The sequence below is a fragment of the Typha angustifolia genome, chromosome 4 (genome assembly GCF_048772165.1).
Source record: "Typha angustifolia cultivar Huaian chromosome 4, ASM4877216v1, whole genome shotgun sequence".
In the NCBI taxonomy this organism is placed as follows: Eukaryota; Viridiplantae; Streptophyta; class Magnoliopsida; order Poales; family Typhaceae; genus Typha; species Typha angustifolia.
In genome coordinates this window covers 10,860,007-10,872,779 of record NC_133242.1, presented here as the reverse complement: position 1 = coordinate 10,872,779, position 12,773 = coordinate 10,860,007, and the positions used below count along the sequence as shown (strand labels likewise).

At 37.3% G+C, this 12,773-nt stretch overlaps 1 protein-coding gene across 1 annotated transcript; it reads right to left on the bottom strand.

Moving 5' to 3' along the window:
- Window positions 1–214: 214 nt before the first annotated feature.
- Window positions 215–11,850, bottom strand: LOC140758821 (protein transport protein SEC24 A). The gene is made up of 13 exons (XM_073095143.1): window positions 11,474–11,850; window positions 7,040–8,180; window positions 6,822–6,960; window positions 5,203–5,393; window positions 4,947–5,054; window positions 4,579–4,782; window positions 4,263–4,494; window positions 4,026–4,175; window positions 3,771–3,927; window positions 2,698–2,825; window positions 2,281–2,603; window positions 1,725–1,910; window positions 215–853 (listed from the first exon to the last, which is right to left on the bottom strand). Exons 2-13 carry the CDS (start codon window positions 8,162–8,164, stop codon window positions 626–628), a joined length of 3,171 nt encoding a protein of 1,056 aa, XP_072951244.1. The 5' UTR covers window positions 8,165–8,180; window positions 11,474–11,850; the 3' UTR covers window positions 215–625.
- Window positions 11,851–12,773: the final 923 nt, after the last annotated feature.

Genomic DNA, 12,773 nt, shown 5'->3' with positions numbered 1-12,773 from the left:
CATAACGAAATAAATAATAACATTCATTGAGGTGCTTCAGGCCTCTGAACTTGCTGCAGATATCAAAGTTAAAGAATGAAAAAAGGGCAGAAAAGCTAAGCTGAGCTAACATGAGACTTGTTCCATCCAGGTTCTGGTTCAATGTTTATTTTTCCAGTACAACCAGAATGAGTCATGTAGTCATGAAAAGCAAGTACTACCAACATTAGGAGAGTTAAAAGGAAGTACAGCTATACAGCTGTCAAATATAAATCATCTTTGGTGAACAGAAAAAGAAATGAGTACCCATCTCCACCAGTTGTATAAGTTACCATCAGTGTAACAACTAAATTATTCTGACACAGCAAGATATGTAACGCAGCAGTAAAAAGGAGCAAAAAGGAGACCACATAATAATAAGTGCCAAAAATAGAACTTGCAAGCCAACATATTGCAAATAAAACTCAGACCAGAGTAAAATTTGATGATCTGGCTGCCCCTGCTGCCATGTCACAGGCTCCACAGTTCAACTCAAGAAGGTGCAAAAAACTCAATAGGACTGAATACCCACAAAGGCTCACGCTGTAAACATGAAGACTCTACAGGTGCAGAACGGTGGAAGTTTGGAGCCATTTCACCCTTTTCATTAGCCTTGTGATTGCCGATATATCTGAAGAATCCAATCAACATAGCTGCTGGTTCCAGCAGTCTGATCTTCAATGAGGTTAGAAAGAAGCAATGATCCTTCTCTAGGTTGTTCACCTTGCCTTACTATGCGGCATAATTGATAAACGGAAGGATCATTCTCCCTTAGGAATTTTAATACCCTCATCAGTTTTCTTGAGACTTCATTGTCGAGTTCAGGCAACTGAACCTGCAATGCAATAAGATATGCATGAAAAAATTAAAATGTCAGTATGTCACAACTGTCCACAATACTGACAATATGCATTATACTATAATATACTTCCTTTACAGAAGCACTAACTGCCAAGTGGAGAAGTCAACACTCCACACTATAAGAGATCAGGACTTCTTCTAATGTTGCCTTATGTCATTGGATTTAAAGTTGTATGAAGTGATTTACATTATTAAGAGCTACCAAAAAAATGGACTAGCATATTTGGAATATATGCTCTCTAAATAATAATCAAGAGTGTTTAAATCAAACACTTACGAAAAAGACATTCCAGAAAACTAGAAAAGAAAGCCTCAACTAACTTAATGATTCATGAGTTTCTGAAAATATTTGGGTACAAGGAGCAGAGAGCAGAGTACAGTTGAAGAATGTAGTCCACCATTAAATGAGCTAAAGGAGATCTTGATCTAGATTATCTGTCAAATTTCAGATTCCCTATACTATTAGAGCTTGAATTTTAAGATTTCAATTTGCCAATATTCATTCCAATAATGACAACAGTGTCGTACATCATTAAATGAGGATCTCAGGAGATCTTGCTCTAGAATATCTGCCAAATTTTTGTAGATTTCATAGACTGTTAGAGTCTAACTTCAAAGATATCCATTTGACAATAATTATTCCAATAATGACCACAAATTGTTCAGTGTTATTCAGTACATAGATTTTCCAAAGCACACCTAGATATTTTATCTAAAGAACAATGCTTAAATTTAGTTGCTTCTTATAATAAAGTCAAATTTACTTGATAAGGAGAGAAAATATAATCTAGATATAGAGAAGGATAGATAGAAACTTCTAACATAATCTAGGGCATAGACCATACCCTGGAAAGATCAGGGAAGCTTGATAGGTTGTCTCCAAATATACTATTTACAATATCAGGTGATAGCATCCTGCCCAGCCATATGGTGGTGGTAAACCCATCATCGTAAATGTAGAGGCCTCTCGCATCTAAGCATTGTGCAGTTAAGGCCAATTGCTTCAAAGATTCATCAAAGTTGTCTGCACCCTGCAAAATTCAGATTCATATTATATGATTAAGCATAAATTTCAAATATTTTGGTTAAGTCTGTAAATTATTAAAACATCAGTACGAACTGTAATGGCAATCTAATGAAACAAATTCTCAATAGAAATTTCAGAACCTTAAGATAGATCTAGTTTAAATAGATCACTGAACATTCATAAGAGCTTCCAAATTTACTGAACAGAATGTGATATTCTAGTAGAAATCTCTGTTGTATTCTTTTGCATTTAGAAATTTCAATAAAGTATGAACTATCTATTTGCAGTTAAGAGCACAGTGAAAAATGTTGTTTCTCAAACAAGCTTCCTGTAGCTATCATCTTAACAAGTATAATACAGGTACAGAACAACACCTTTGTCAAGACCTCATCAAGCCGATATAAACCAGGGTAAAGAAGTCTGAGCATCCTTCTTATAGGAAGAATCATCATGCCATAACCAGCAGCACACCGTTCATCTAGAGGAGCATCTGCATAACCTCCACGAAGAGCTAGAGACTTGCATAGGCACAAGACATATAAGGGAAGGAATTTTAAAGATTCTGGAAAAATCAGTCTCCCGCCCAACCGATGCTGTACTACATAGAGGTTCCTGTATTCTTTAAGGCTTTTCACAAGCTTCAATTGGACTAGTTGCCGAGCATCTTCTAGTTTATTGGATAACGTGTTTTCAACCGCTGCAGGATTTCTTTCAGCATTAGTAAAATAGAAGAGGTAAAACAAAATAATATATGTTAACCATCCAAAAGAGGTATATATGTTTCAACTAACCAAGCCTACTCAACAGCGAGATTATGGCACCGGTGTCAGCTTGGCGGTACATTTCACCAAGATCTGCTACCACAGGTGCTGCTGCTGTGTGCACTCTAATACGCCTTTCACCTGAAGAGGATGTGTATCTTGTGACAGCTTAAGGACAAACAATTCAAATGTACCATCTTCACAATATTAAGTGCAGGAAACAGGTCCACACCGATGTGCTATACCCATATGTTAGAAAGGATAGCATATACTTGTACACCTTGCACTTACAAGGAGTTAGCACAAATAGTGAGTTAGCAAAATGGTAAATAAATCAAGCACTTGGTACAACTTTGGGTATTGAAGAGTAAGCAGTACTACACAGGATCACCTGGTAATACGATGAATTATGCCTGAAACATACATTTCAAATTACTGCTTTTTATTAAGGTTTTAGGTTAATAAGTCTATTTTCACTTTCAGTTGATAGTCATTTGTAGGTTTAACCGCATATGTCAAATATTAAGAAAAGAATATAAATATGCCACCAAAATTAGCTTTTCATATGTTGCACTGAGTACAATCTAATCAGATGCATAACATTAGGTAAAATTTAGATGCTCCAAAGGATTTATAAGCACCTGGTGATGTACATGATAAAGATGAAATAGTTTATGATTCTATCTCAACAAAGGATTGTGTGGAGGCCTTCTGACATATCATCGTCAACTTACAAGTTTGACAGTTTAGTAGAATAGAGGAGCCGAGAATGAGGGAAGCGGATATAAATATATATCTGTTCTATTATTTAGATTTATCCTATAAAAAGAGTTTGAAGGTGTGCAGCCATCCCTTTTGCTTATATTTAAAAATACAAAAAGAAAACTCTCACACATCTGCAAGAAAATAAAGAGGACATATTACAGGCAGACCTTAGTTTGTCTAAAATTAAGGCATGAGAATGTGTAAAGGGCACATTCTTAGGTTAAACATGATGTATCTTAGTCTGGTTAGATTTTCCTATGACGTAAGTAAAAGAAAAAACATTTTCAAGCATAGTGTATGAACAAGTCACTTAATATGCATAAAAAAGAAAAGGATACAATAGTGCAACTTGAAAATAAACGGTCTGTGTTGTCATCAAGGTGTCTTCTAGAGATAATTGCATTCCAAAGGCTTTATCAGAATCCACAGCTGGAAGGGCTAATAAATCCGTTGACCTAAGCATGAAATGGCCATGATATGTCGTAAAACGCACACCTGAAAAATGACATTTCTCCTAGAAATAATCATTTTTGAAACATTACTTCAAAATCTATAGCATATAAGAAGGAAGATATTGTTGAAGTAAATGTGACCTTTTCCGCATCTGACGCGCATCACAGCTTCCCATGCAATCTCCCTTGTAAGATCTCTCGCCAACTCATATCTATATTTATCTCCATGAGTAATTGCTTGGAAGGACGGATAATGGTAAACCTGGCCACCAGTATATTTGGCTAGAGACCCTGACAAAATGGCCAAGAGATGAACAAAACAAGGATGAAATATTCTTTATCCGAGGGTTTGGGGGTTGGTAAAGGTAACATTTGTACCTAGTGAAGCTATATCAGAGTACTTTTCGCTGAAAGCAAATATGTCCACCGCAATCTGAGATTTTGTGAATTCAGCAGCCATCTGCTTATAAAATGGATCATCTGGTATCCGCAGAGTGTGCTCTTTGTCAGTGCCATAAGCCCGAAGATCATCTCCTCGTAGTCTTAGGCGACCAATACCAAGCGATGGCAATGTACTCTGAAAGATGAGCAACTTCCCTCCAAGACGACTCTGTCCAAGAAATTATAAGATATCTATAAGATATAATCTAACAGAAGTATATCATCAAAACAAATAACTAAATAAACATCTTACCATGACCATGAATGCTGCATTAAGAGCAGGGCCAAATGCAGATTCTACATTTGCATTGCCCTGGAACATACTAGGCAAGCTATCTAGAAAAGCCTCAACCACATGTCTAGAATCAGCTAAATTTACAAGAAGGTCATCAGGCAATGGTAAAAATACATCATCCAGATCTGCTACGACCATCATTTGAGGCTGTGACAAAGAAGACTGGAACAGATAGAGACAGTTAGTAGTCATAAGATGTTTGTCCTAAAGTGGTTTCAGTAAGTTGAGACAGACAAAAACTAGAAAAATAAGGAGCAAATGTCATCAAGCAAGTCACAGATAAAAAAACTTTAGCATTCCTATTTATGTTAGGGTATAATGCATGCCTTTAAATTATGGAAATGTAATGCACTGTCAAAGGTCAAGAAGCCAATTTGTGTCCTGGGAAATCCTGGAAGTTCATCAAGACATGATTTTATGGTCTTTGCTGTTATCTGCAAAAACAATTAAAAACAGAGTTGGAATCCAACATACTGGTAAAGCTGCTCAGAAAACTAATGCAAGGACATTAGGAAATTATAGAAGAAAATAGCTGCAATTGTAGACGTAAAGACAGAACTTCAGAGGTTTATATGTGACTACCTCTAGCAAGCCACACCGAACTGCAGCTACTGATACATCAATAAGAAAGAAATAAGATGGTGGCATTGGCGGTCGCACCATATATTCAGTTGGAGCAACAAATTCTACACTTCCCTTGGAAAGCTCAGGTCTTTGAGCTATATCACATCTTCTACCAGTAGCATCCAGAGCACAAAAATAATCTCCAGGAACTGAATGCATAAGAGATACACATGAACTAGAAGAGGTTCTAAGCAGCAAATATCTTAGAACAGAAGATCATTTTAACTGAAGAGAAATAATATCATATTGTAAACTTAGTAAGAGCAAAGATGGATATTCTAAACCTACAAAAGGAGAAGCAAGGAAATCAATAAATTCTTAGGTGGTGCAACCATTGCATGTGCTTCTTGTTTAGCTCAAATAATGCATCTTTTAATAAAAAAACGAGACACCATCATCTTTTGTTAAGAGAGACAAGAGACACCACTTACCATACACACCTTTCTATCCTGCTAATGGAAGTAGAAAAAATATTACACAATAATGGAACCCATGTTATACCCTTAAATAAGATATTAGAGCAGCTGAATATCAGATTAAAATGGATTTGCAGTCACTGCCTCCTTTAGCAGAATTAGAGAATTGCTGCAAAAACTCCAATGCTAGCTCAGTACTTTGTGTTACCCAAGAGGAGATCAACTCAAAAACCTTGTTAATTTTTCATAAGACTCACTGTTCAATCTCCATAAAAAGAACATGTAAGGCTGTAACCCAGCTCCCAACAAAGCATACAACAATTTGATGGCCCCAATATCTTGGTGAGTTCCAATTCTCCTCTCCCTAATTCTTTGAACCTGAACTAAATCAAGTTGGTCCAATATCCCAACATTTGTATTGCACTCAACGAAACTTAATCTGACACTAAGTTTCATCTGCATAATAACTATATTTATATTTCTCTTCTTATTACAGTTTCAATATTGCTCAAAATTTTAGGTTCACATAGGTGATAGCTTCTGTCAAGTTGATAAATCCTTTTATATTGAATGCCCTTCACTCTATGATTTGAAAGTCTTTTAGCATTAGTAAGAAGGTCTGAAATTTCACTCTCAGTCCTTCGGAAAAAGTAAAATATTTTGGGTTATTGACCTATTGCCACAATGAATCCCACCTTTCAGCTGACGCTTCTTAACATTAACAGCTCAAGCTCCAGATAGTTTCTTGCATGAACCATTCTTGTAAGTTGATGAGCTCCATATATTGTCTTATCCACATTAACAATTACAATGGAAAATTATGTAAATCAGAAATTTAATCTCTTTTAAGGAGAGCAGGATGATGAATAAGGTAATTTAAAACTTTGTCAACAGCTATTTTCTCCAACCAAAATCTTCCAAATAAAAGATGGAATAGACAACAGCAGTAAGATGTCCAAATAAATTATCAGCCTAGAATTCCATGTTCACAGAAACAAGGCCAAAAAAAAAAAAAGAAAAAAAAAAGAAAAGGAGAAGAAGACGAGAACAATGCTAAAGATCTATTGATAACCTATTCCACAGGACCATAAGATAAAGCAATTACACCATTTGTACAAAATCTAAGAAACAGATGAAAATTTGTAGCATGATGATACCTACCATCATTGAGCAATGAACAAAGGTTGCATCGCCACTTTCTTCCTGCGTCTGTAAAGGTCACATATGGATTTATATATGTCCTGCATCTTCGACATCGAATAACACCAGCTGATCCAAAATTGACAATCTTCACTTCCTCCTGAAAGGAACAACAGATCATAAAAATATAAAAATGGCACTACTACTAGCTGATTATGGACAAACAAAAAGAGATATACCCCCTCAGGAACTTCGGCAAGAGGATGAACAATTGCTCCAAGAGGCAAATGCCACCTAGCAAGCAATGATTGAGAACTTGGGACTGCGTGTGTTGTCAGCCTCAAAAATCTTGGATGGCAATTTAATGGGTATGAATCAAGAACTCTAGTTGGCTCTTCATCACCATTTAGAGGCCTTGGAAGTGATTCGAGGTTAACACCTGGATCAAGTGACCCAGGTGCAGATCCAACAGACAATGACTGAAACTCTTCAACAAGACTTTGAAGGTGACCTCCGGCAGCTGGTCCTAAATTAGGAAATTGCATTTGTTCTCTTAAACTAAACCCTGCAGGGGTTCCAATAGGTGGTGGTGGTGGAACAACACCTCCTTGGTGAGCATGATAAGAAGAAGGTTGTAATGAAGGAACATAGGAAGTTGTCTGTGGTGATGGCTGTGAAACTGGTTTAGAACCAGGGAATAGTGGCTCTGCAGGTGATGGAGGAACATTACCTCCTGTAACAAAATTAGAATAAGATGGCTGAGGAGGTGGTCTGGACATAAAGGACGAAGAATCTGGAAGTGGAGGCATATTACTTCTAGATGCTAATTGTGCAGAATTTTGAGGTGGAGGGCCCATTGGAACTGTTTGCATTTGAGACTGAGGACGAAAAGATCCACCAGCGTATACAGCTGATGGACCCACAGGAGGACCGTGCAAGGGAGTTGGAGGTTGAGCAGGTGGAGGAAACCTAGGTGCTTGTGTTTGCTGAGAAGCACTTGGATCATGTGGAAGATAGGATAATGGAGGGGATTGAGAGGCCGGACCACTAGACCTCATTGATGGTGGTGCTGGTGCTCTATAACCAAAGGTCTGTGTGCCTGTCATTGGCTGAGAAGATAAGAATGGTGTTGTGGCTTGTGGAGCACTTGAAAATGGTGCTGTGGCTTGTGGAGCACTTGAAAATGGTGTTGTGGCTTGTGGAGCACTTGAAAATGGTGCCGCAGCTCGCAAATAACCAGATGCACCCGCTCCTACCACAGGACCAGAAGATGTGAAAGGTGGCACAGCTTGTGAACCAGCCAAAAATGGTGATAAAGGCCTTCCTGGAACATTTCCTGGCTTTTCATTCCCCATAGGCTGCATACTTGTGTGAACCGACCTGCTCAATTGCATAATAATTATTTGAAGCTTGATTCATGTCATCTCTACTAGACTTAATCCAAATGAATACAAGGATAGAGATCAATTAATTTCGTTTGTGAAACATATAATTTATGTGACGCATAACATATCCTGAAAAAGCACATTTGGAAAAATAAGCATGACCAGAAATTATAGGAACTTAGGAGGGAGCAGCTGATCAACCAATTATTTCATGTAACTTACAACTCGGTTAAATCCATGCTGCTTACCTCATTTAGCATTCTACAAAAGTAAATTAGTAAAGCTATCAAGATCAAATGTTTGACATTCCTAAGAAAACCAATAGGAAGAAAGTGGTTTGACACATGAAACTCTTGGCCATGGCCGTGCACTGTTTCACTTTTCTCTGTATATAACTTGAAGCAACAACCTTTTTTATAATCTTGGGTTAACCCAATAAGATTCATCTGTAGCACATAGAAGCACTTGACTGTTTAATATTCATGCATCTAGCTCATATAAATTTGCCACAATTAATTATTATCAACCTACAATTTTCAGGTCATTTAGCAGTTAGCACATAAGCCTAACATGCAGAATAATAAGTTATAACCCTTCATCCATGTCATGCACCTGTACTTCTATAAAGTCATGAATTTAGACTTGGCACTTCAAGGAAAGTAGGAAAGTAGAGAGAAGGTTATCAAGAACAGAAACTGCACTAAAGTGACATGTTGAGAAGAAAAACCATCAAACAATCAAGCATCTATCAAGTTTTCAAAAAGCCCACCTTCCAAATACAACCATATATAATTTCTACCAGATAGAATGTAAACACGAAGAAAATTGCCTCTCTTCTCAGTAGCAAGAGGGAAATGGGAAGTGGAGGGGTCGTCCTCACTGTAGATCTCATAAGGCGAGAGAGATGAGAGGGAAAAGGACAAGAGAGAGATGAATGGGAGGAGGGAAAGAATAGAGAGAGGGAGAGAAGCTTATCTGCATGAGAGAGAAAATAGATGGAGCCTCCATCAAATTGGTCGAAGACTGCCAAATCCCGTTGAGAAGGAAGAAACCACCTAGGGCACACGCAGGAAGAAAGAGAACACCCAATTTCCCCTATTCCATCCCTTAATAAGTTTAATGATTTTTTTTTAAATTGGCATAATTAGTTTAAACCACTTAATTGACTTAATAACCAACCTGCTATAACAAATTACATTGAAAACATATCCCTTGTCATATCCTACCATATTCCCACGTATCCCAGCCATATCCAGTAATCAAAATGATTTACTTTAATATAGGATACTTCAAAAATATATTTGATATGTATCCTAGTCATGTTCGAGCCATATTTAATATGTATAGAATACGGGTACAGGAAGAAAAATGGACTATCCGTGGTTCCTAGGCTAGAATACAAAAGATTAACTTAAACTTTTCGAAAAAATTGTTCACCGGTATAATAGTAAATCATAATCATAATTTCAGTAACAAATCTGCCTGGCTACAAGCCTACAAGGATAGAGTTGATCGATAGCTTCAAAATTGAATAGGGCCTATACAATCAAGATACTGCTACTTCGAATGATATAAACAGAGGATACCTTTCAATTAAGATTGGTTGTTTTATGTTCAATGATTGTGACAACTAAAGTTAACAGCTAGCTAATGGAATATGTAATAGATGATTAACGACTCCAATGCAGAGAGAGCTCCGTTGCAAACTCCAATGAAGGCTAAATAGCAGCAAGAGACCGACAGCAAATGAGTACCATGAAAGAAAGATAAAAAAGGAATTTGAGAAGAGAGACAAAAATTGCTCGCAAATTCTAGTCTTTGGCCAGAGATATCTATATTAGCTAATTCAGTGCTACATCATTATGAAAAATAACAATCCATAAGATGACAGAGAAGCAAACAAAATTTTCACAGACATTCATCCAATAAAAGATGGTCTCTATAGTTCAATGAAATTGGGATCTCTAGAAGAGAACAGAGGAATGGGGATAACAAATGTCATGGACATATAACTCTCTACCTTTTATGTTAAGTGGTAGTCAACACTATTAGAATCAAAGGAAAATTTGGGCAGAATAATACTGGAGGAGACATGTACCTCTCTCCTTTTCATGTTAAGTGGTAACCAAGCTTATTAAAATCAAAGAAATTTTTTGGCATAGTAATACCAGAAGATGTTTTAGATTATCACTATATTTGGATGGTATAATGGGAGAGATAATAGAGAAAAGAGAAGTGAGACATGAAGGAAAAGAGAAAAAAGAGAAAGTAAGTTTAGCTGCCACTCTAAGTTCTACACAACAGTAATACTTATACAATGAGTAGAAAATCTGCATTCTTTTTTATTTTATTTGGCGCTGCTATATATCATCTTTCACCTAATGCTCATGTGCAATCCACATGAAGTAATTAATTCTTTAGGATTCTTAAAACCACATACACACACACAGAGCTTGGAGATACCTATATTCTCTCATCTCTCTACACAAACTGGATGTACAATGATAATCACCTCTAGAGAAGTGTTACATAATAACCAAAAACTTTTGGTTCTTCATCCAAAACTGGAAACGCTAAATTACCAGAATTTTACTATCAAGGCACAAAATCCTTCTCTATCCACTCAATTTCCATGGCTAGATGGTCTGAAGAACTAGAGTGGCTACTCAAGCAGGATATGTCAGCCATATGCTCACAACCTGACATTCTGAAGGGTACTGGGTGCATTTTGGTTGACAAACTCAAAAGCTCTATGCAATCTTTTATAATCTATTTCTGATTGTAGGGTAAGTATTCAAGTGTCGTAGAAGGGAATCTTACGGCATTTGCTGTCTTTATGCAAGTTCCAAAATTTTGTAATCCAAAGAAGAGTATTTCATGCTCCAGATCCAGCTTCAGCAGAAGCAGCACAGTGGACGTAGAAAGGGAAAAGAAAACTAATCTAGATCTTTTACGATATGAAAGCTTCAACCTGAATGCGTAACCTTGCCGACAGTCATGGTTTAACTTTTTCACCTTCTATAGAAGAAAATTCAAGTGATCCTTTAAAAAGCATCTGCAGTAGATCCACGACGCACGATCCGTGTGTCAATTAGATCTTGCATAACTGCAGTTACTAGGAAACTAAACAAATTCCGTCACTTCCTTTAAAAAGGAATAATTCCAATCTAAGGAAGCAATTTGACCCCGTCTTCTCGCGAAGAGAGGATCTAACTAACAAGTAAATTATCACTAACGTCGAAATATCCAACCTTTTTATTTCCAAAAGAGGAAAAAAGAGTAATTTACCTTTAGATCAGAGCAGCGAAGACCCACAGGGCGTTGGATCGACCCTAGATCGATAGATTGCCACGCACAGAGAAAAGGATCCCGATCCGATACCGACGCCGTTACTGTTCGGGAAAGATACGAGACTGCAGATCGAGAGCTTCCCGGGCTAGAGTGCGAATCCGACCAACGGCGGAGATCGGAATCTGGCAGATCCAACGGCGGAGAGCCTCCAGAAGGATTCCGGCAGCGGGGAGAAAGAGTCTTTCGGCGGCTTTTGCGGCGGCCTGAGAGTGGAGACTAGGCAACGGGAGAGGAGCGATGGGGGTTTACGAAGACGACGAGTTCGAGAACCGAGAGAGGAGGAGAGAACCGCCGATAGATAGAGGAGAGTTATTCTTAATCCGCACTTCTATCGGACGTGCGCCTCATCATAGGGACGCCGACTCACCCGCTCTATTCGCTATGGTCGAGCCAATCACCGCCGTACGTTACTAGCTTTTCAAGATTCGTAGAAGAAAATTGGTCGGCTGTGATGCGACGGTGGCAAGTCGACCTGATAAGCCCCATTAACCCGTTAACCCGTTAACCGAGCCGATTCCCTTGGGCTTGGTCACGCCGGGTTATTTGCAAATAGTTGGGTTCGGATCCTAGGGGACACCCGTTATAATTCAACAAACTTAATATACTCCAATATGCCCACAAACACTCTACAAACAAATAAGATTTTAGTATTAAAATGCACCACCTTGGCTCATCTATATCTTTGCAATTAAAAGATGAAGATAAAGAGAGAGAGAGAGAGAGAGATTTAATCTAATTAGGAGAGAAGGGCAAAGATAGTGCATATATCAAATCCGATTTGATTTCGCATCCGAGTTTTGTCATATATAGATTAAGATTTTTCTATCTTATAATATCTGAATTAATATTTACATATTATTTACCTTAAAATGTTATAAAAAAAATAGTGATATAAAAGACTTTTTTAATATTTTTATATGAATCTTTATTCTAAGTTTCGCATTTATTTACTAATTATCTATAGATTTTAGTAATTTTATCACCGGAATATATTCAATATCCGATTCGTTTGATTTCACCCATGCTTAATTCTAATAGGATGAATCAAAGTATCTTGCACCCTAGGAAGATGATCGAGATGATAACCAAGAAGATGATCATGATGATCGCTTATGTTTATCCTCTCAAAAGCTAGTTCTTTAATTATATCTTTATATACACGTTTAAAACTTAAGTTTACTATCTATTAATTATACTTTTAGTAATAAGATTTCTTTTTTCATCCGAGCATATGATT